Source organism: Danio rerio, chromosome 7 (genome assembly GCF_052040795.2).
Source record: "Danio rerio strain M-AB ecotype USA chromosome 7, GRCz13ab, whole genome shotgun sequence".
Classification (NCBI taxonomy): domain Eukaryota; kingdom Metazoa; phylum Chordata; class Actinopteri; order Cypriniformes; family Danionidae; genus Danio; species Danio rerio.
In genome coordinates this window covers 62,973,587-62,998,035 of record NC_141027.1, presented here as the reverse complement: position 1 = coordinate 62,998,035, position 24,449 = coordinate 62,973,587, and the positions used below count along the sequence as shown (strand labels likewise).

General features: G+C 34.7%; 1 protein-coding gene across 1 annotated transcript in view; it reads right to left on the bottom strand.

The window, feature by feature from the left end:
* Positions 1-23,169, bottom strand: part of ppp1r14bb (protein phosphatase 1, regulatory (inhibitor) subunit 14Bb) — a 38,715-nt gene extending 15,546 nt beyond the window's left edge. Inside the window, 1 exon segment of the mRNA NM_001002692.2 lies at positions 22,461-23,169. Coding sequence (NP_001002692.1) covers positions 22,461-22,661 — 201 coding nt within the window. The 5' untranslated portion in view covers positions 22,662-23,169.
* Between the last annotated feature and the right edge of the window lie 1,280 nt (positions 23,170-24,449).

Below are 24,449 nucleotides of genomic sequence, written 5' to 3'. Positions count from 1 at the left end.
TGGTAATCAATGTTGTTGACAGAACCTGTACTGAACCCAGAACAACCTCTGAGCTTTAGATGGTAAATAAGAAGAATAGAGACCGACATTGTGACATTATCAAGGGCAAAATAGATCAACAAAATATCATTCAACTGACAGTAATCAGAGATTTTTAATTACCTCTATTTTTAACTTCCTCGATAATCACAATGACAAGAAATTATAAGTGTAAATAAACTGAAATATAATGATGCTAAATAATACATTTGCTTGACACCAAATTGCATTATGTAAATCTGTGCTTTCTGTTAAAACCAAAGTTGTAATTATATTTGAAATAATTGCAATCACTGACATTTTTTTCCCTATCCATTACTGTAAAGTTGATCAGAAGCTATCTGTACTATAATACACTATGATAAATGTTTATCATTAAAAACATAAACATTTTTTGTCTCAATCAGACGCTGACATGTGATGAGACCTTTCTAAACATCTCTAAGTACATTGTAGAATAAATAAATAAATAACATTACATTACAATACATTCTCCATTTCTGATGAATTTTGGATTCCTTTTTTCTTAGTTGTTTTATTAATATTATTGGAGTATATAAAAAACTGCTTAAAAGCTTCAAAAAGAAACATTTACCTATACATAAATACATACAAATTTACCCATACATAAATACATTAACCCACTGTCCACTTCTTACAAACCAATTTGAGCTTCTTTTGAGCACAAAAAATTGAAAACATCCAGCTGCCGACTAGACTTTTTCCCAACTATGGATGTGAATAACTGCTGCTTTTCAACATATTTGGTTTATAACAGAAACAAAAAACTTCCGAGAAGGTTTCCAAGAGTACATTTAAATTTTTTGATGAACTAATATTAATATGATCAAACCAAACTGTTACTGTGATCAAATAGTTGGAGTCTCATATCAATGTGTCTTTTATTTAAATTAGGTCTCTCGCAGTGTAATACGTATATTTTTTGTTCTGCACTTTTTATGCTCTGGTGTACGTGTGACATTGTTCAGCCCTAAGCCGCTGACAAGAGTAATTTATGCTTGATATCTGATTACATAGTTAAGTGCCAGCACTTCTACCTGTGGTTAATGACTGGAGGGGTTTCTGCATGGGTTGGTTAATCTCTGATGCCAAGATAATAATTAGGGGGAAGAAAAAGAATTGAGATGGAAAGGATAGAGAAGGAAAAAAAACATACAAAGAACGAAAGAGAGAAAACTGAACATAGAGGAAGGAGGAAATGAGTTGACACTGGTGTCGAAAATTTATTTCATTGGTTCAAATTTATCAATAAATCTAAGTGTCACCCACATATTCTGTCTCTATCTTTCTATCTGGCATGCACTGTGAGCATATGCAAGAAGTTGCTTCATAATACCCATGAGATAAACCGCGTATGAGTCCAGGTGTGTGCATTCAACAGCTCATATCATTGCACAACAAGATCCAGTTTTAAGAGTAATTCAGGCACTTCCTTTAGATGTTTTATCTGTTGGTAAAAAAAAAAAAAAAACATCCTGTGCAATACACAGAACAAATGAATCATGTCATGATCATGAGTAACAGTTTTCCAAATAAATGCCCCAGCACTAAGTTAAGATGACTTCTCAATTATAAGTCTTAACTAGAGTTGGCCTATGTGAGTAAATAAATAAAACAGTTGAAATATGAATAGACTTAGAAGTCCAAAACAAAAAGCGAAATTTTTAGGATGCATATACTTGTTGGCTACTCCAAAGCTGAGACAAGTTCTCTTGTCCCATGTGGATTGTTAAACAAATGAAAGGGTTACAGTAGGTCACCCAAAATTCCAATTACTTAATGGTTTACTCATGCCCTTGTTGTTCCACTCCTGTTTTGCTAAGCACAAAATAATATATTTGAAAGAATGGCAGTTACTAAACAGAACTCAGGACCCATTCCCACAGAGGAAAGATTTCAATGGAATCAAATAACAATTTTAATTGGAAGGAAAATGAACACATACTAAAGCTGCCTTCACACTAGTATTTTTTATATGCATTGTGCAACCTAAACTGCGTGTTATATGACTCTTCATGCACACTGTGCATATCTTTCCATCATACATTCTCAAGTTGAGGCCTCTGCAGGTAAGTAATGGTAATGATCGGATCAGTGGGCGAGGACACAAAAGAAGGTCATTTTCAACATGTTGGCTCACATCATAGTGATGGTTGAGTTCATGGGGAAGGTCAGGTAAGAGTAAAGTTCAGAAACGCCAACGTCTGTTCAGTGGAGACTTTAGTCTCTCTGTACTTGTCGTCTAGCAGTAATGCAATGCTCACAAGAGACAGACTTGACAAATCAGGGATCATAAAGCAATAGTCAAGAAGACCCTATCAGGCAGCGATTGTGGGCACTCATACCTCCATTTTAAAAAGTCTGTGTTTTGGTCTGTCTACAATGAAACACAACACCAGTGTAAACTAAAACAGGTTCCTCAGTGTTTTCAAACGCCGAAGCCACCGGAGTACTGTGGATGTCAGGCTCAAACATGGCAGTACGTATGCATTTTAGAATGAAAGCACAGTTGTGTGAACACATTGTTTAAGACGCCTAAGACATTGTTTTGTATGCATTGTAAAAGACACTGCATAAAATATAAACACATTGCATCCTATCATCAAACATCATTTCAGTGCATCCACATAAACTCTAAGGGTCAAATGATTTTATAATGTAGAACACGTGGATGAAAACACAGGATCTAATCATGCAAGGGTCTATAAAGAGTCTGTGTCAACAAATGACATAGTTTCACTCAATGCACACTTAATAAACTGCTATACTTGTGATGCTGTCAGTTTATGCATCCTTACTATGTCAGGACACAAACACAAACTTATTTTCCACATCTAATCAGAGAACATTACTGTTTTATATGAAAAAGTGATAGAGCAGAGATGCCCTAAGGCTCGTGGGCCGAAGTTTTACATTGAAAACATATTTTGTTTGTTTAATCGTTGAGCAAAAATATATATATATAAAATTAAATGTTCCAATTAAATGCTGTGAATTAATCCAATGTTTTTTTTTTTTTTTTGGTTATTAAAATAGTCACTCAAGGGATAGAGAATAAGACATCAGCAATCAAATCAAGGCAAAAGGAGGTGCAGCTTTATTATTCAGCAGTAAACTCCATCATTTAGGAAGTTTATTATAAAATGTACAAAAATTTATCATTATTAATACAATAAAAGTATTTTTTTCTGTTTATTTAAAATGTACAGCCTATGCTGGACTCTGAAGCATATGATTACACCGGTGTGATTAGAGCATTTAGAGCGCACGTCATCATCTGCTAAAATTCAAATCTGACACCATGTACTGAAAGGCACAGAAAGAGAGGCGCAGCGCCAGTCATAAATCACAATCACAATTTGTGCTTTCAAATAAATAACATTTATTTTAGGTTTAAGACATAAAGTACATGCAAATGTCTATGGTGACAGCCATAATAGTTTTTTTATATGGCTGGACGATGTGCTTTGTTCACAGAGGATACACTGTTTATGTTACTTATGTTATTAGTACTCTATTAATCTCTCAGATAAAGAGTTGTGTACATTCATGAATTTCGGCAGAATATTATGAATAAGCATGACGTAAATTCCAAGCAGCTCAGATCTCTTCTGCGGTTGTTGCTAGAAAAGATCAGAATTTAACGAGAAGTCTTAATAATTTTTATGAAATTAATTGTATTTTATAAGCATCTACCTCTACCTTAACCTTAAACCCAATAATGTGAAAATATTAACATTAGATAAAAATATCACAGTTTCGTAATATTGTAATTACTGCTCTAAAATATATTATTTTTAAATATCTGGGTAAAAACCAAAAACTTTTTCCCACTTTGAACACAACATATTTTATTTTGAGAAACATTTAAAATATTTTCGAACAGTAAACAGTGTCTTCATTATTTTAAAAAACACAGATTTCTTTACAATTTAAAATGGCATCTTTGGATATCTTTTCTGCTGAAGAGACTAAAAAAGTAAAAAAATAAACTGAAAAAAGTAAAAAAAAATCTTTTATGTAGGAACGGTACAGCAGAAAATTTTGGCAGTTTTAAATCCTTGACTTTTCCAAACCGCAGTATACCTTGAAAACGGTTATCATCCCATGCCTAATTAGGACGTGAGTATCCTCAGCTGTTTCCATATAGACTTCACCATGCTGCAGGAGAGTCTAAAAGGTGAAGTCTAGATGGCATACAGCGGATGATACTCACATCAATATAGAATAATCTAATAAAATTCAATTTTATTAGATTGTGCTATATTGACATGAGTTTCTTCAGCTGCATCCAATCTAACTAATAAAATACAATGAATGTATAATTTAATAAATAAATAACCTACTTCTGATCGCAACTGTATCTAAAAACAATAGCGGTGCTCATAGACCAACCCATGAAATAAATTGATCAAAAGAGAGAGGTGGTAAACAGAAATGTGTATCCTTCATCTGTTTTTGATACCATATACCAAAAAACAAATCTTAATACCAGGTGTATGACAAGAGAGAACGTGAAAGGCCTTGTTATCAGGCTTAAAAACTAGATGAATCGCTTACTCTCTGGCACACTTTAGCCTGTGATCTATATCATGTACACAAACAGACAGTGCTGTGCTATTGATTATTCTCAGTGCTGGCTGCTGTCTGACATTATGACAGACAAAGAGCTAGGAGAGGAAGACCAGGGACAGATGCTGCCCCGGGAGAGAGTCTTCTGGCTAAGCTGAAGTGGGCCTGTGAAGGGTGGGGGTGTATAGTATCTCTCACCACACACGCTTGCTTATCAGCAGATAGTATACTGATGAATAACAAGCAACACACACAGTGGAGTGAGCAAGATATTTTCTCACCATTAAAACAACTGCAGTGACGAAGGGGGAAATGACATTTTTATTGTATAACTAAAACAGTAACTGAAACTGTAGAACGTTAAAGAAAACGTGAACTCAGAGCATCAGATGGCTTGTGTTTGTTCATATTATGCAGTGAATGCCGTGACCCTAGGGAAGGAGAGCACGCTTCATAAAAGAGGCGAGATCATATGGGAGCTGTTCCCATAGAAATACTGTAGCTGAGCATAACACACACTAACACAAAATCAACAGGTCATTACACGTTTGACCTCCCACTTCCTACTCTGCGAAGAGTGTAAAAACTAAAGAACTAATAATGGAGAAAATGGCAAGTCATATGGCCAGCCTGTAGTATAGGGAAAAACTATAAGAACTGTAGTGATTAGATTGATTGTTGAGTCTGTGACAACTCGAGAGGCCTAATTAAGATGAACAATAATGACCGCACACAAAGCAGTCAAAGAAAAGGAAAGAAATCAGACTGTAAACTGACTAATTGAACGAAATATATTTTCTCTAGTGTTTGTGAGAATTCATCTCCTTTAGTGGAAATCATTTAGACTCCGTCACACTCTCTTTTAGGATAATATATACAGTCTAAATATAGCAATACTTCATTTAAAGATATTTTTTACATGACAACCTAACAATCAACCAATAAAGCTTACACTAACTCAGTAATACCATTTTAGCACAAGTGCACAGTCATTTTAACTTAAATGTGAAAGGCTTCTGCTTCCAGTTCACTGCTTTACACTACTTTAGCACCACAATGGTAACTGAAACCGCTATTAATTACTGTTTTTAATTATGGTATTTTTATAATAGTCATATTATTCTGATGTATTATCTAAGTCAAAAGCAAGCTGCACATTGTTTTTTATATTATATACCTAGAGCTGCTAAGAAGTATTGAAGACAGGAAGCAGGTTATTTCCACATTAGAAAAATTAGTGAAGTTAAAATGAACACAATGAACTTTAATGTAGATTTAATTTATAAAAAAAAAAAAAGCCAACTAACAGGCAGGCATGTGTTGCCTTAAACAATGATGTAACTCACGGCTGGACTACCATAGTACGATGCATCGTTTGTGAAATGAATGATGTAGAGACAAGTGTTTCCCAAAACCGTATTCACTCGGTCACAGATGCATTGCTTAAACCAGGGGTGTCCAAACTTTTTGGGCCGAGGGCCAGATGCAAAAAAACAAACGTTGTCGCGGGCCAAATTTTACATACATCACACAGACACGCATATATATATATATAAATACAGTTGAAGTCAGAATTGTTAGCCCCCCTAAATTATTAGCCCCCGTTTATTTTTCCCCAATTTCTGTTTAACGGAGAGAAGATGTTTTTCCACACATTTCTAAACATATTAGTTTTAGTAACTCATTTCTAATAACTGATTTATTTTATCTTTGCCATAATGACAGTAAATAATATTTGACTGGATATTTTTAAGACACTTCTATATAGCTTAAAGTGACATTTAAAGGCTTAACTAGGTTAAGCAAGTTAACTTGTTAAGTTAAGGTAATTAGGCAAGTTATTTTATAACAATGGTTTGTTCTGAAGACTTAAGGGGCTAATAATTTTGACCTTAAAATGGTTCATAAAAAAAATTTAAACCGCTTTTTATTCTAGCCGAAATAAAACAAAAGTCTTTCTCCAAAAGAAAAAATATTATCAGACATACTGTAAAAATGTCCTTGCTCTGTTAAACATCATTTGGGAAATATTTAAAAAAGAAGAAATAAATCAAAGAGGGGCTAATAATTCAACTGTGTGTAGATAGATAGATAGATAGATAGATAGATAGATAGATAGATAGATAGATAGATAGATAGATAGATAGATAGATAGATAGATAGATAGATAGATAGATAGATAGATAGATAGATAGATAGATAGATAGATAGATAGATAGATAGATAGACAGACAGACAGACAGACATACCGACAGGCAGACAGACAGGCAGACAGATAGATAGATCATAACAAGAACTGCTGCTTAAATGAATGCATGTAATAGCGACACACGGTGGTTATTTTTTGAATTACGTTCATTTTTGTATAGCGGGCCAGATTCTATTGATGTTTATAAAAAGCCTCGCGGGCCGCCAAAAAACTGATTGCGGGCCGCAGATGGCCCGCGGGCCGTAGTTTGGACATGCCTGGCTTAAACCATGTTAGTTATAATGTAAAATATTCATAATGATGCTTTTAACAGTGTGGTACATGGACACCTTTAGAGAAAATCTACACACACTTTTTAAATCCAATATACGTTTTAATAGTAAATGGCACATATAAGGCTTATATTTCTTTTACGAACAGTATTGAAAATGTTCCATATTCTAATTTTAAAATATAAAATCATTTACAATAGCTTACTCTTTCTGATCTTACATAAATCAGATATATGGTCAAATAATTGTAAAATTGTAAAACATATTTAAATTTTTTGTTGCCTATAGTTACATTTAGATCCAAAATATTATTATTATTATTATTATTATTATTATTGTTGTTGTTATTATTATTAAATAAGCTTTAGTTTGTTTTTGTTTTTTTATTATTTGAAAAGTATACTTTTAAAAGTATACTAAGTTCACATGAATGCAGAAATAGTGTGGCCAATATGTCGTATAGGTCTATATAGTGCTAGGTGCTAAAATCGGTATTTATTGACCGAACACTATTGTCAATATCGATAAAAAAAGTTTGGTATGAAGTTTCGGTATGAAAATGGGAAAATGTGGCTGTATTCGGTCTGAAAATGTGGCTGCTGAGCGTGCACATTGGAAGCAATGCCAATAAGCTCAGGGTGTAAGTTTGTCATTTTCAATGAAGGCATGCGACTTGCACGATGCTCACATTGAAGCAACGTGCACATGTTGTGCAAGCGACGCACACGTGATGCAAGTGCATTTTCAGCAACACCTAGTTAAAAACATTAAACTTTCTGAATGACATGAGTGCACTGGGATTCAGGGGAACTAACCAATCTGCTTCACACTTTGTATGGAATATACACATTTCAGTAATGACGGCAGACTAATTACCTCAGACAAACACAGAGCACCCAAACACTAAAGTGCTTTTTCTTTTCTCCATAAGCTTGTATCAGAGGTGCAGCAATGATTTATCTGTTTATCATCGTCTGAGAAAACAGTTAATGGTCACCTAGTTACAGAAAGCGCAAAGCACAAAGCGCACTGAACATAGTGAAGATAACCACACGCTCACGCTTGCCACTTAAGGTCAGAATAACAACATACCTGAAAAACAGTGCCATATAGCAGCAGGAAAGAGATGTAGGGAAGAGAAAAAGGATGTAAGGATGTTGCCAGAGTGGCTTTTTGGTTGTTTTCTTGTGCATCCCAGCCACTAGCTCCCCATCTGAAAGTTTTTAGGGTTAATGCAGTCATTCAACTTTTTGTACACAATTTATAATGTTCAGCATGTATTTGAATAATGAGTATTACTTGAAAGCTCAGATTTGATTATCATAATTTGTATTGTTGACAGAGTTTACGTTTAATGTATCATTATTATTTACAATTATTATTCACACCTTAAAGTTTTCTTTGATTGTTCAGCATTTATGCTTTACCATTTCACACACGTTGTGACATTTTATTTATCAAGTTTATGAGTCTTTTTAACACTGATGTGTATTTTATTATTAATAGATGAGATATTTTGTTTAAATACTTTTTTTTTTGACTATTAGAATTATTTGCCTAGGTAATGTTGGTGAAATAAAATAAAGTGGTTAAAAAATCCTAATATACCTAAATGGATTGTTAAAAAATATTCAATAATTATCTGTATCGAGTGATATAAAACATGATTTTTGATCATTTATTTTTGCAATATTGCTCAGTCCTAGGTCAACAGTACAGACACATTTCACAAATACTATCAATTAAAACCATAAATGTATCCCTATACTGTATTTTTTTTTACAAGATTTAAAAATCAAAGGTAAATCCTGGTTTACTTAGCATTTATCATGAGCCACGGCTGCATTTAAAATGGCATAAATTAGTGCAAAAATTACAGTGCACTATGAAGGGAACGCAATTGTCAATCTGAAGTTTGCTAAAACTGAACTGTAAAAAAGAATAACTTTGAAAGACAATTACACATAAGACAGTAACGTTATGCTTTGAGTCATTCAGAGTGGATGTTAGATTGTTAGACAATAAATAAGACACAGGATAACTGAAAATAGAACACAGCCAGGAACTACACATCAAACTACAGCTCTAGGGGTGTAGTTGCAACCACACAAGTTTGTGACACGCAAGTTGCGAATGTTCGGGATTCGGGAAACACCAAACTGCTGAACTTTGTAACAATATGACTTGCAACTTCAGTTGGTTAACGGGTTTTTTTGGAAACAATACACACTCCTAATAGGCAGCTTTTTTGTTTTTAATGAACTTATAATTTATTTACTAAATTTATATTTTATATTTTGTTACTTTCATGAACATTTCACATTTGTAAATGTAGTCAAGAAGAAAATAAGCACGAAAAACAAATGATTTGGTTCTCTGTGCTTTCAAATTATACAACAAGTGTGACAAATAAACAGTAACACATTAACTATTCATTAGGCTAAAATAGGCGTATGGCTTAATATATATTTGGTAAGTTATAATGTCCTAGACAAAACTGTCTGCATAAAACTGCTCTCTGGTTTATTCTATTTATGTCAACATCCAAATTGACTCTCTTATTTTCATTCATTCCTTGATGATTTAGAGCACCACATTGCCATGCTTTATGGGTTTAGTAAATGAGTGAACAATTTCAAACATGGCTAGTTTAAACAATTTCATAAAGTCATTTAAAATCTATATTCATTAGCATTATGCTCTTTATACTGTAAACCAGGGGTGCCCAAACTGTTTCTTATAAAGGGCCAAAATCCAAATATCACTGAGAGCCATGGGCCAAAGGTAAATATACCAAGCTACTGTATATTACATTTAAGATGCCATGGGTAATTTCCAAATTTATTTTTATAATATTTCAAAATAAATAGAAAATATTACTTTAAATAATATTAACTAATGCAGAATAACTTTTAAAATGACAACTTATGGCAATAAAAACAAGTAATCACATTTAAAATACAGTGGAGTTCAATGCCGAATAAACTGGTCAAGCGGAATCTGTCTTGATTTGATTTGCTCATCAAAGTCTTTGCATTATCAGGTGACAGTATGTACATTTAAACAATATCTGATTTAATTAACACCATTCAATTGAAACATTAAATTTCAGTTATCTTCTAACAATAAAACAAACAAACAAGGGGTTACAGTACATTAAATTTGAATTGACAACCTCAAAACCATCCCCATCATTTTCCCTCTCCCAGATAGGATGAAGGGCCAAATCAAAGGTTACCATGGGCCAACTTTGGCCATCACTACTGTGAACACTGTAAACAAGCATGCTGTTCAATCAGAAAGCAGCTACCATATATGTAGAAAGAATTTAGAAGTTAGATATTTTATTTATTTTTCAGCAAGTTAAGTGACCATTAAGCAACATCAGAAGTCATGAAGATGCAGATATGTTGTTAAAATGCTGAAATATGTAAATCGCTGTGTTAGATAAGAACAGAATGCATGATAAGAGATAGAAAAAAAAAGCACAACGGCACTGTGTAAAAAGTAAATATATAGAGGAGAAAGTGCCATGTTCTGTGGTCTTCATGAATCTGACTCTGTGTTTTCTATCTTTAGGTGTAACATGTAGGAAAAGGAATGAGAAGTGGTGATAAAGAGAAACATCAAGAGGCCAAGACCTGCTAGCCTCTTGTCTGTCGTTTCTGGAGCGGAATAAAACAGGAAAGCTCTTTCCATATTGCCTAGATAAAAGCAATGGTAGGATTTTCAGTCTGGGCACCTGCAGGTATGTGTGTGCATGTCTATGCATACTTCTATTTCTATAGGTCCAATTTCACAAATCTACAAAGTATTTTCAGAACAGGGCAATTCTTTTAAAAAGAGGTTTTTATAATAGTCTAGTTTTTGTGATAAGTTTCTAGTGGTAATTTTCACAAAGCTCTTTAATGAAAGTGTTTCGGCATCATTAAACGGCTGAAGGGTATATATTGCTGTAACCACAGTCGTTGACCTAATATGGCTTGTGATGTTACAGGTGGATTCCAGGCAGCATGTAGAGATGTTTTCAAAGAGGGGACAGCTCTAAATAGGTTTAAGAGAGGATATAATCTGATAGAGAGACATATTTTGTTTTACTTGATTAGAAGTTCAGTGGCAATAAGTCTTACATGCTCTAGATCTCTAAACCTACTTCACATGAGATGGATAAAAAAGTTAACAATAAAATTCTACTCTAACAACAGAAACTTAAAGGGAGAACTGTTTACATCAAGAATTGTGGAGAAAAAAAATCTAACTTTTTTTAAGAGCAATTTTTGAGAATGACACGAATAACTTTAACTATAATTGTACTAGTGTTATCCTACAATTGTCCTCATTAATTATGTTGTTGAGAGATAATGTGTGAGATCATGGGATCCAGAGGTGTATAAAAGAGTATGTATAAAATTGTTGTGATCATTATTTTCTGATGAACAGCCGTTGTGCTTGAAATGCCACATGCTATGTGAAAGCTTTTTAAGTTAATAAATGTACCGTTTTGGAGCTTTGGTGTTGCTGCCTTTATAAATATTTTGTTTTTTCTCATAAAAAATTTTTGGGGAAAATTGCCGAATGGGCAACCTCTGATGAAGCAGCGACTAAACCAAAGAAAAACAAAGCTCAGATGGAGGATTACGTGGAAGTAGGTAACAAAAGTAATCCCTTCTACGGTGCCAAAAATCTAGAAACGACTTAGTTTAAAAGGTTAGTTTACCCAAAAATGAAAAGTCATTATTTACTCACCCTTCACTTGTTTCAATTGAAACCTTTTTAAGTTTTTTTTTTATTTTTTATTTTTTTTAATTCTTCTATATTCATTCATTTTCTTTTTGGCTTAGTCCCTTTATTAATTTGTGGTCTCCACAGCGGAATGACCTGCCAATTAATCCAGCATATGTTCTACACAGTGTATATGCTTCCAGCTGCAACCCATGGGAAACATCCATACACACTCTTTCACATGTACACTATGGACGATTTAGCTTACCCAATTCACCTACTATATAGGGCATGTTTTTGGACTTGTAAGGGGAAACCAAAGCACCAGGAGGAAACCCACACCAACACAGGGAGAACATGCAAACTCCACACAGAAATGCAGACTGACCCAGCCGGGACTCAAACCAATGACCTTCTTGCTGTAAGGCGACATCATACCCACTGCGCCACCTAAAATGATAATTATACTCCCTTATTTTTAAGTTTATATTAATCTTACTATGTATGTGTGTGTATGTACACCATATTTGTATGTGGGAAATGCAGCAACAATTTGTTTACTATGCATTACAAAGCAACAACTACCACAACCATCACTTATAAAGATTATACATTTATTCAGTGCAACGCCAATGAGGCAAAAAGTATATTTAATTGTATCTTTTGTTAATTTATCATGTTTATTGTGAAATTTATAAGATGCAATTGTAATTTGAGGTGACAAACACATGTAGACTGTTAAGTTTTGTGTTTACTGCATATTTAATCATTGTAACTTATCACTCTGCTCTTATCTGCAGACATTTCTGGAGTAAAAGAATAGCAATACACTTTATTAAACCCTATCTTGGCTGTGTTTACATTTACATTATAGCTTTAAACACCAAAAAGCACATCTCTGTCAGTCTCTTTTGTCAAGAGAAAGAGAGAAAGAGAGAGAGAGAGAGAGAAAGAGAGAGAGAGAGAGAGCTGCATCAGAGGAGAACTGATTAATATTTACAACTGTGCCAAATATGGTCAAGGACCTTCTTGTTCTGGGGTTACTTCATGGGGTAATGAATGAGCATATAAAACGATTTTAAATAAAGAATAAAAATAATCTTACTAGGGATGCACCGATAAGGATTTTTTGGCTGATATCGATAACCGTTAACTCTTCAGACTGGAAGGCCGATAGCCGATTTATAAGCCGATAGTTATAAATATTTCAAAATGTTATATTTTTACACAGCAAACTTCATAAAAGATAGAACTGCTCTTATGAACTGAATAGTCCATACTCAAAGCAAAAAAACTATTATTTCAAAATTGCAAGGTGATTATTTAGACCTATATTCTATATTATACAATTTCACATATATCAGCATGCAAAAAATAATTATTTCCTTTGCTTCATAGCAAAATAACAAGCTACTTGACTGTTGCATAAAAATAATAGGTTAAATAACAAAATGGAATTTAATCAACAAGCAAGTTTATTATATATTAAAGGACTGAAACCAGCTCAAATGTTATTAAATAAAACATGTTGCAGTAATGTACTAATGTATAAAAATATGTAATGTCCAAAAAAGTCTTTTTTAGAGGTGTTTTGACAGTTCAGGGCCACCGTACAAGTGAAAAGCTGAATATAGATTGCATTTCTTTAGAAAAAGTGGCATAGATTCATCCTATTTGGCATTTTAGATTCTTTTGAACACATGTAGTTGCTGCTTGTCAATCAGACAACGATTCTGTGTTCATTCTTGCTGCCCATTGAGGGAAAAAATGATTAATGAAAAGTTTATGATAAACTGCTATGTTTCACTTATCTGGGGGCACAAATTTGCCTTCGGAGATGACAGATGACTTTATGGCAAACACAGTGCGTAATACAAAGATAGAAAGTGGGGTGAGTTAAGTGCCCCATGCTGGATACAGTGACTGGCGCACATCTACCCCGTGCTGCTTTGAAGGCTGTCAGATCAGTGTGTGTGTGCGGTGACAGCCCTCACGCGCGCTCGGTATAATCAATATGAATATTCCGATCAAACTGAATACAGTCTTACATCAACAACACATATAAACAGAAAACTGCACCTGTAAAGGTTAAGTAAATTGTGAGTACATTTTTATATTTGGGGTGAACTATGGCTTTTAAAGGATCATATTTAAAGGTGCAGTAGGTGATTTTCCACAATTCTAACAGCTTTGCATAAATCTCTGAATCACAGTTCCTCCCCTGCCGTCTAGAGCCACGCCTCCCTAAACACGAGCACAGCAAAAGAACCCTCTCTCATGTGTTAAAAGCGACTAGTGCTTGTCCGATGGCGTGCAAGCCAAACTGACATGTTATTTCAGAGCGAATATTTAGATTTGCATGGTAAACAATATAGGGAGAGACTAGGCGGAATAGCGGTATTTACTTGTGTTTTGTTGTTAAACTAATTAAAATCTACATTATCGATGCTGTAAAAATTCCCTTATGAAACTGAAAATAGTCTTATCAATCTTTCATTTTTATAGTTGATAAAAGTTTTAGTTAATTTGTAACAACCCAATTGTAACAACAACATCTAACGTTACATCAGCTTTGCGTGAAGCTAATACAGTTTTAAAACAGAACATTACCTGTCTAAGAGAAATCCTTAAGCCATTGTGTCATCCTTTTTCCAGTGTGCAAAGGTAACTCCAATTATGATTCAGGTTTTTAAAAAGTTTTGATTTAGCAGGTTTTTACCGATCACGCGCGTGCGTGCTCTATCTCCCTCTCGTGAACGCACGGCGGTTAGCGGAGCTGCGCACAAAAAGCTAGGCAGTTGTTCAAATCTGCATTTGCTGACAGACAGTTTGACCTACTCATCGGAATTATGAAAGATGTCAGCCCGACTCTATTTAATTGGATGAACATCTTTTAGTTTTATGCCTTAAAACATAAAAATACATATAACCACATTTAGATCATTTACTTTAATGATTACTATTAGGCTGTGAAGAGACTTTCAACCAGCACAACAACAAATGCTTCTGAAAACAATCACCTACGGCACCTTTAATATTTATAAAATCAAATGAATTATTTTTTTTATATCTAGGGAAATATGTTATCTCAATGAACTATTCTCATACTCTAACTGTTCAAATGCACAAATCAACTAGTAATTTGTCAACTATTACGACTGCTATCTAACACTAAATATTAAGTTAAAAGTACATTACAGCCCTTTGCTTCATTCTATAGTAACTTTCAGTGTCACAGAACGACTTAACCAGATTATAAACATGCTAAAGAGCCAGACAGTCTGTCTAAGAAGTTAACTTAGTTTATCCTCAGCTTGTGTACATAAGTGAAGGCTATTTCCAGCCAGATCAGAGCCTTTTACATAAGGATCGCTGAATGACAGACGGAATAGCCAAGAACTAAAAATATCTTTTGACTCTTGACTGTTTAGATCAATATGTTCCTCTCTGTCTACCTAACACATTTAAAATGGTTTGTGGTTCACTTTTCCAGAAAAGAGCATCATCATGAATGCATATTATTTACTGGAGATGAAACAAAATGATTTTGCTGTGATCATTTAAGATGTGCTAACTCATAGGGTTACAAAGAAAAGACGCAAATTTTAAAGTGCTACTGTAATGTGTAAACTCACTTCTGCCATAATTACAATCCATATTTTTGAGGAGTGTGTAAACACAGTTATGTAACTGATCATATGCTGAATAAAACAAATTGGTATAATGAACAGCAACCAAATTCACATTTGCACTGCAAATTAAAAAGTGCATACTTTTGAGAATACAGTAGTTTTGTTAACATAGCGATATTCTAATTAAATTGATGTCTTTATACTTTTAAACAGACTTGATATTTAAAGTTTTAGCTTTCAATTTGAATAATTATTTATACATACTTTAAATTGATCGAAAATTAAAATGAATGAACAGCTAAAAATCAATGAATCATTATTACATTATAAATTATGACATGTGAATTATTAAAACTTATAAAAAGTACCAAAACGCCATATGTATGACAAGCATTGGCAGATAATATATGGAGAAATAATTTTTGCTACTTCAGAATATAAACTATTGGTAAACAACTCAAAATTCGAAGAGTCTTATGAAAATTGTTGCTCTAGTTACATACACTACCATTCATTTGGATGTTTTTTAATGCTTTCAAAAATGAATCATGCTGTAAAAATAGAAATATATTTAAATATTTAAATATTTTAAATATTTATGTTTAAATATTTTTTTAGATATTGTAAAATAGATTATATAAAGTTATTTTAAAGAGCCCCTATTATGGGTTTTTGAAAATGACCTTCCACATAGTGTGCATCACAGCTCTAAATAAAGTGAAAAATCCAGCTAAGGCTTAAATCTGAAAGTGTTTATAATTATTAATTAATTTATAAAAGAGTCACCTCATAGTGTTTCAAATAAATCGTCTTGATAATGAGTCTTTAGTCATTTCGGCATGACGTTGATACAAAACTTGAGACCAGCCCAATTGTTGCACGCACAAACCTGGGAAAATTTAAACCTGCGGCGCCACCCAAAAACACTGTAGCAGATCCCGGTCGAATGAATCATGAAGACGCTGTGCTCAGCTGTATATTATTGGAAGTGTGAGGGAAATTTAGTGTTATTTTCTCTACCCAAAGATTACTGCTCAAAGAGTCAGTGGTTGAAGTTTATTTTTGCAACAATACCTCAGCATTATAGCCCCAGCCTTGTGCTGTGTTTCTATCATTTTTTCAACGAGTGCTTCCGCAATGTACACGCTGACAATGGCGGATTTGTTGGCCGTTTGTTAAAGAAAAGATTAGAAAAGACTATTGATGTATGGGACTTTGTCAGAGCTCGACAGGAACTTTATCAGTACACAGCTCATGGATCAGTTTCTTTCTCCAGTTGCGATTGAAATTGTTGCCTCCTTGTTTACTCTAGCTCGCAAATTATGTATTCAATTGTGTTTTGTTACTTGTAACCGCTTGTACTGTATCTGGTTAACTCCTTATATTGGCATATCACTTCTAATGCCTCGTTAAAAATGCAGCACTCGCCGCTTTGTTTACGGATTTAAATATTTTTGTAAGTTCGCGATTCTCAGCCGTTTGTCATTACTATGTTCACTTTCGGCTGTTCTTACACACATAAGGCGGACAAGATTCAAAGGAGTTCAGCTTTTGCCGCTGTGTGGGTTAATACTGAATGTGTGTCATGGTTAACTGTTTAACTGCACTGCTTTAATGCACTCCTGCATTGGGCTCATACACTCCTGCTAACAATTGTCCCTGAAAATCCGGGAGAACGGGGGAGTTAGGTTTGGGGGTGGGGTGTCTGATTAACACTGTTGAGAACAGGGCACTGTGTACTACGGAAGTACTACGGTGTTATACGGAAGTTTTACAGTATAAATAACAAAATGGATGGGTGGCTGGAGATGGGTCTGAATTATGCGAGACTCCTGGGAAAAACAGTTGGCAGGTATGCTCACAGATACACTCTGCACTCTACTTCAGTATTGTTGATAAGCCGTGGTGGGCATTTCACTTTGACTCGCATTGAACGCTGTCGACCAATCGCAACAGGCTGTCATCAGTCCAATCAGCAAAGATAAGCTTTGCGCTAAAGAGGGGTTTGTGAACAATTGAATCGCTGAACGAATCATATGGGAGTCACTGGGATAATTAGGTAAAAATAAATGCATATTATAAGACAATGAAAGTGTTTTTTTGACATTGCATGCATGTCAGCCTGTTGTTGGAGCCCTTAAAACCAATATATGACCCTATTTTAATGTATAATAGGGGCTCTTTAAATAGTGCTTAAATGAATTCCTGTGATGCCATATCTGACATTTTCTTCACCATTCAAATATCATTAATGCTAATTTGTTGATCAAGAACAAATTGATCAATTTAATGCATCTTTGTGTATTAAAACATCCATTCAAAAAAATCGACCCGTTTGAATGTTTAGCATGCATTTTGCCTTTGCAAATCTCTAACAGACATGCAAAGCTGCTTATTTAAATGTGTATTCTGACATAAGACATGCCTAAACCTGTTCTTTCCCCTACACACAAAGATATATTACACACACACAGGTGCTAACATAAGGGGGATGTGCTGGACAGAGATGAGCAGGTGAGGAACTGAAGTATTCAAATAAGCTCTGAGTGAGTGTGAGGAAGGAGATAAGAGAACTCTGCACGAAACAACGTCAATCCCATATACAGCAGCTCAACATCCTGCCAGTGTTCATCACTGCACACACACACAAAAGGACTGCTCCAAAGCTGAGGTCACGAGACTGTTGTGACCTTTACTGCCTTCTTAAAACATCAGACAGTCACAACATACGCACATACTTCCTGCAGTTTCGCCTGTCACTGGCATTTCCTTCGGTCATGAGTCACGGCTCAGCAGTCTCTATTATGCGGCATCAACCCAATGATCCTAGAAACTGCAATTATGCCTCTCCTTCTCCTCCTAAGCCTGTCAGAAGATCCTTCATTCTCATTTTCTTTCACGCATTTGGACCTTTTTATGTGCCTAGCAGAAATTTGCTGATTCATTGCAAAGTGAATGAACTAGTAGGAAACAAGCAGGGCTGGCCGATATGACAAATACATTATCTTAGTTTGACTGTTGATCAATTACATTTTAATTGATATATATTCATACATTTTCCTTTGGCTTAGTCCCTGATTTATCAGGGTTTGCCACAGCGGAATAAACCACTTTATATGGATGTAACTCAGCCAGTGGAGATCGCTGATTTTTAAGGTAAACAGACCTTAAATTCACAGATTTTGTAACAACATGCAGTATACCAGAGGCGCTTGACTAGGTTACTGACAAATTAAAAGTTCTTCCTCATACTAACATATTACTCTGGCATAAGTTTTATGCAGCAGATGCCCTTCCAGCCACAACCCAGCACTGGGAAACACCAAAACATTCTCCTATTCACACAAACAGTCACACACTATGGCCAATTTGGTCAATCCAATCCACCTATACCGCATGTCTTTAAACTGTGGGGGAAATCGCAGCATCCAAACAAAAGCCAACTGGCCCAGCCGGTACAGTATTAACCACTAAGCCACCGTGCCTCCCTATTTTAAAGATTTTTTTTTAAACTAAAATTAATAAAATTAATTTTAAAAAATTATATCACAAACATCATTTGTAAGTAAGTACGTACGTAATGTATATTTATATAGCGCATTTACTGTGTATGACCATACACCGAAAAGTACTTCACAATCATGAGGAGGGTCTCTCCACACCACCACCAGTGTATAGTGTACCATTTGGGACGCAGCTATGTCCTCTTGCGCAGGTACAGAACTTGGCTCTTGCTTTTGTTGGCTTTTGTCCATTTAGTGTGTTCACAAGCAGCTTTTAGTCTAGACGCAATCCAACGCAAAGCAAAAACACGGTTGTTTTAAATGGTGCTAGTTGCTTAGCATTGGCTTGGAGTGTCCCAGACCTAAAAGCGTGCTGATTGGCTGTTGTTGCATACGCCTGCTGTGTGACTGGCTCGCAGATTAGTCCAAATAGTGTAAAAATGACCAGAGCTTATCATCATTAATGATATAAAGTTATCATGATTCAATATGATATTGTTTACGGGACCAGCCCTAGAAACAAATACAAGCCCTTGTTCTTTAGCAAGGTCATACACTGTTCATATGTACAGATGTCATTTATACCTAAAGTCCAAATAAAAGGCTTGCTTCGAAATTATATGTGACAGCATTAGACATGTGCCGATAGCTAACAATTCAATATATCATGATAATGAGCATGCTTAATGTTTAATAACATGTTGAAAACTGACTACAAGTGATAATCATTTTATTAAATCTTTATAATCTTTTTGCAATTAATTTATTTGAAATAAAAAATGGAATAATACCAGTTAAAGTAACTTTTTTTTGCAACCTAGGTCAATATTGTAATAATATTTTATGATATAAATGTCAGCAATTAAATTGCAAAATGAAAATTGGATACCATCATAATCCTAGACAGCATGTGTTAAAATGAACTTGTGTGTAGCAAAGTGAAATACACTGTTTGAGTGTTAATGAGCTTTTCTTCTTCTTTCCTCTCAACGCCATCCTTGTGCTGCTGGCCAAAACCACAGCTGTCCCTCTCTAAACCTCAGTGCCTCCAACTCTTTCACAGACCGTCTGTTAGTCTCCATCAATGATTGTCTGTTTACTTCTCCCCTGATTTTGGCATCCTCTTTTTTTAAGTTCAGGTTTTTAAAATTTTAAGTGCCATCGTTCCCAGTGTCAAAATGACTCATCATGAAATGAGAATGTTTCAGTTCCAGTAATTCACTAGTCAAGCTTTCCACAAACACATACACTCACTAAGCTTAAAAAATTATTTTGTTCCTTCATGTTTTACCCTTCCAGTCAGTAATTGTGTTTTCTCCAGCCTTTTATTATCCACAGCTATTTAACCAAGCCACATCTGTAACGTTAGTACTGAAGCATTTCTTCATCTAGTCTTTTGAAATACTACACACTCAAATCCAGGCAAACTAAACACTCACTGTGAGGAAAGTGAGAATCTAATATCTTGATTGCTTCTTTATATGGCAATTTGCCATGCCAACTCCTTCCATGCCGAGACTGGTCTCACTTCCAACAATTCAAGTAGTTTTAAATGAAAAGGATTAAGACTCTCGAGGGATTGCCACGTCATGCATTATTGTTAACTTTAAAGCTAAAAAAATTGGAAAAGCGGATTTAACATGCTGACATGGGTCTTGGATGGTGTGAGGAAGCAAGTATTTGTTCATACGTGGCTGTGTTGTTTATAGACTCTGAGAGGGTATAGGCGACTTGAGAAGTATGCCAAACCACATGTTCATTTTTTTATAGAAGCACCGAAGGTTCCTTCCAAATATAGGTTTATGGTAAATCTCATAACTCTTTTCTGACTTCCTGTAAAAGAAGCTTTCAAAAGGATTACTTTAGTATATTGTTAAATAGTCTTTGGTGCTCATTTGTATATTTACTAACACTGACAAACAACGACTTTAACATTAGTGCGTTTTCATTTTAAAACAGCATTTTACAATGAAAATGCTCCTAGTCTAGAGTAACGTTTTTATTGTGCTTCCAAAACGTGAGCTGTATCCACACTATACAGCCTAAAATCTATATATGACAAGTGTGAGGTTTACGAGCCAGGTAGGCTCGAAGTGGGTTCTCAAAGGATATTAAAAAAATGAGAAAACCTCAAAATGATGGCACAACTCGCTGATATAACGTGTAAAGTGATGCTTTATTTACAGTGTAAGAGAGTGAAACCCAAAACCCAACAAAGTAGCAAAACAAACAAAAATAAAAGAACAAATAAACAACAAACATTTTTTAGATGCAAAAAAACTCTAAATGCTATCTGAAGTTTTCCTCTAAAATTTATCAAGCTCCTGTGTGTATGTTCAGTAATATCACTTTTATGGCAACGAATAAGTCCTTTTCGTGGCCTTTAAAGTAAAATATATCAACATAAACAAATTAGGCTGAGAAAAATGTTCATTTTTAATTGCACGTAGAGGTTTTTGCATCTGAACTCTTCATATAATGGTTTGAATAGCCTTGCCTCAGTTTTCAAAAGTTTGCGTTTGTTTTTTATTTGTGTATTTACATCTGAAAGACAAATCTGCAGTGCATCTATATGACGGTCCCTGTCAGATGTTAAAAAGAAAATATTTTAAAAGATGTTTATAATTTAAAACATTTTTCTGATCATTGAACATCAATGAACACATCATTGAACAGATTATTGAACATTGAAGAAATGTTCCTGCTTGAAAAATATTTATGTCGTGCAGTAGGCCTATACTACTAGCTATCTGGGTAGTAGCTACTTCACAAATCAAAAATTTACAGTAAATTCAATAAAATCATTGAGGGTAGCTTACATGAATTCAGCTAGTTCACACATCAGTTAATTTATAGTGTGGGTCAAATATGACTTTATGAAATCCTGCCTGAAGTACAGATTTATAGCAGTTATGTAGGCCTAGAAGTAGGCATACACACATTTTGTTTATTTGTGTGTTTGTTTGCTTACTTGCTTGTCAACCTAATGGTAGAACTATAACAATGTAGCTTGCACAGGATGGATGTGTCCCTGAGCAAATCTTTATTAAATCTAATAAATTAAAACCCAAGTGCTTGAGTTACAAGGGGAAACCCCTTAATTTCGTGCTTTAATTCGTAGTCAATCTCCTTGTCTCTCAACTGTACAAATTTATTTAGCAGCGAACAAGGCGTACTTTGGATGACGTCACCGAGATTGCGCGAAGGTATATAAAGTAATAGGCTACAACGTAATAATTAATGCGCTCTCCCTTTAACGCTTAAAGTGTCTGTAAATAGAATGTGGGTCAGTTGCAGATTGGCGCTTAAACACAATTGCATTCTCCCCTTCGCTTGTAATATTATGGTGACTGCGATAACTGAGCATTGCATTGTCTATCTATAATAATTAATATTGAATAGATTGACTTGTTGATGTTTTTGTTTAGTTTATAAACTACCTCAAACTAACCTTCTTATTTTTAGCAAAGCGTCTGTAAACGACTCTTACCTCGCAGTCGTAGAGATCCGTTAGCTGGTCAATAATCCACTCTTCCAAATTAAGTCTTTTTCTCAGTTCTTTCCGGTCATATTTCACTGTGACCCGTCCTTGCTTGCGGACCGGAGTCTCGGTTTCTTCAGTTGATCCGGTGGGCGTCTGGAAGTAAACGCGAGCTTGCTGACTCGATTCTGGACTTGTTACCGCCGCCATAGTCCGCAATGATGTAAATAACCGGCTGGTACAGTAGATCTGGTTTTCTTCCCCGTGTTTGTTTAGCTGTGTGATTTAAAAAGGCCACTAATGGAGATGTTATTCTAGCTTTCTCGCAGAGCTCAATGACATCTGGCAACTCTTTGATAATATAAATAAAGTCACATAAAACTACTTCCAGTTTTGAATATTTGTTACGCTGAGTCTTGTCTCAAATTGTCGAGTCGCTAAAAAGCACTTACAGGACTGCAAACCGCGTGTCTCTTTTTTCTTTACAAAGTAGCTAGAACAGCAACAAATGCTCTGATCACTTAAAATAACTGCGTGCCCCTCGTAGCCTACTATCTAGAACTTAAGTAAAGATGGAAGCCGTTAGCAATGATTTATCCTTTAACTTAAAGAGAACCGGTACTTTTTTTGCAATTCAAAGCAATAAAACGAAAACAAACAGTGCAGTGTCCCCCTTCTTTTTTGTCCTTCCTTTCCCCCTCCTCTCTCTTCCTACTCTGCTTCCCTCACACGAGTTGTGTATGTGTAACCCCCTTTGAGCAACGGCTGTCCTTTCTCTCCCTCCCTCTCTGTCAGTCTCTCTCCCTCTCCCTCCCTTGTCTCTAACGCTGACTAATAAGTTCACCCAACCCTCTCTTCAGGCTAAATACATGTAGATAATCCTGTTATTTCAACTGTGATGTTAAAATGAGTGAGGAATAAAAACAAAAGGATTCTTTGATGGCAACATATATACGTGTGACATATTTGAACTTTAGGTCTGCTTTATTTTATCTAGCCTATTCATCAGTATTTTAGTCTATTGTTTTATTGATTAGGAAATGAAAGTGTATAAAGGGGATCAAAAATGGCAGATCCTATACAGCAACTTGCAAATCATAAAATTTTATTTGTGTAAACACACACACACACACACACATACACTGTTCCCAAGTTTAACCCTTATGTTGGACACGTATCAATTTCCATAAACAAAGTGTGTTTTTAATACTTTTTTTTTTAATTAAAGAGTCTTAATAGGGGGTTCACCCAAAAATGAAAATTCCATTCCTCTTTGTGATTTCTAACCTTTATAAGTTTCCTTCTTTTGTTAAAAACAACTCAAATAGGGGTTGAACAAGTGAAGGGTAAGTAAATAATGACAGAATTAGAATTTTTGTGTGAACTATTCCTTTGTACAACATATTCACAGTGTATTACCTTCTCATTACAGGCCTGCTGATTAGTTACTCACATATTCATAAAACACACCAACATGTTTGCACAGCTGAAAAAAAAAATTTCACTATTTTTTGTTATTTACTATTTTTTGTAAGGTGTAAAAAATATTTTTGGCTGTATTTAAACAAACAAAGCTGAACATTTCTAATTTTAATTAGTTTAATTAAATTTAACACATTGAGTAAGCTAAATTGACTGTAGTGTATGTGTGTGAATGAGTGTGGATGTTTCCCAGTGATAGGTTGCAGCTTGAAAGGCATCCACTGCGTAAAACATATGCTGAATAAGTTGGTGGTTCATTCTGCTGTGGCGACCCCTGATTAATAAAGGGGCTGAAAAAAATTAATGAAATTCAACACATCACATATATGACACAGAATTATTAGCCTTCCATTGACTTTTATTTATTTTTTTATATTTCACAAGTGATGTTTAACAGAGCAAGGAAATTTTCACAGTAGGCCTATGTCTGATAATATTTTTTTTTCTGGAGAAAGTCTTGTTTTTTTTTATTTCGGCTAGAATAAAAGCAGCTTTTGGTTGTTTTTGAAAGCCATT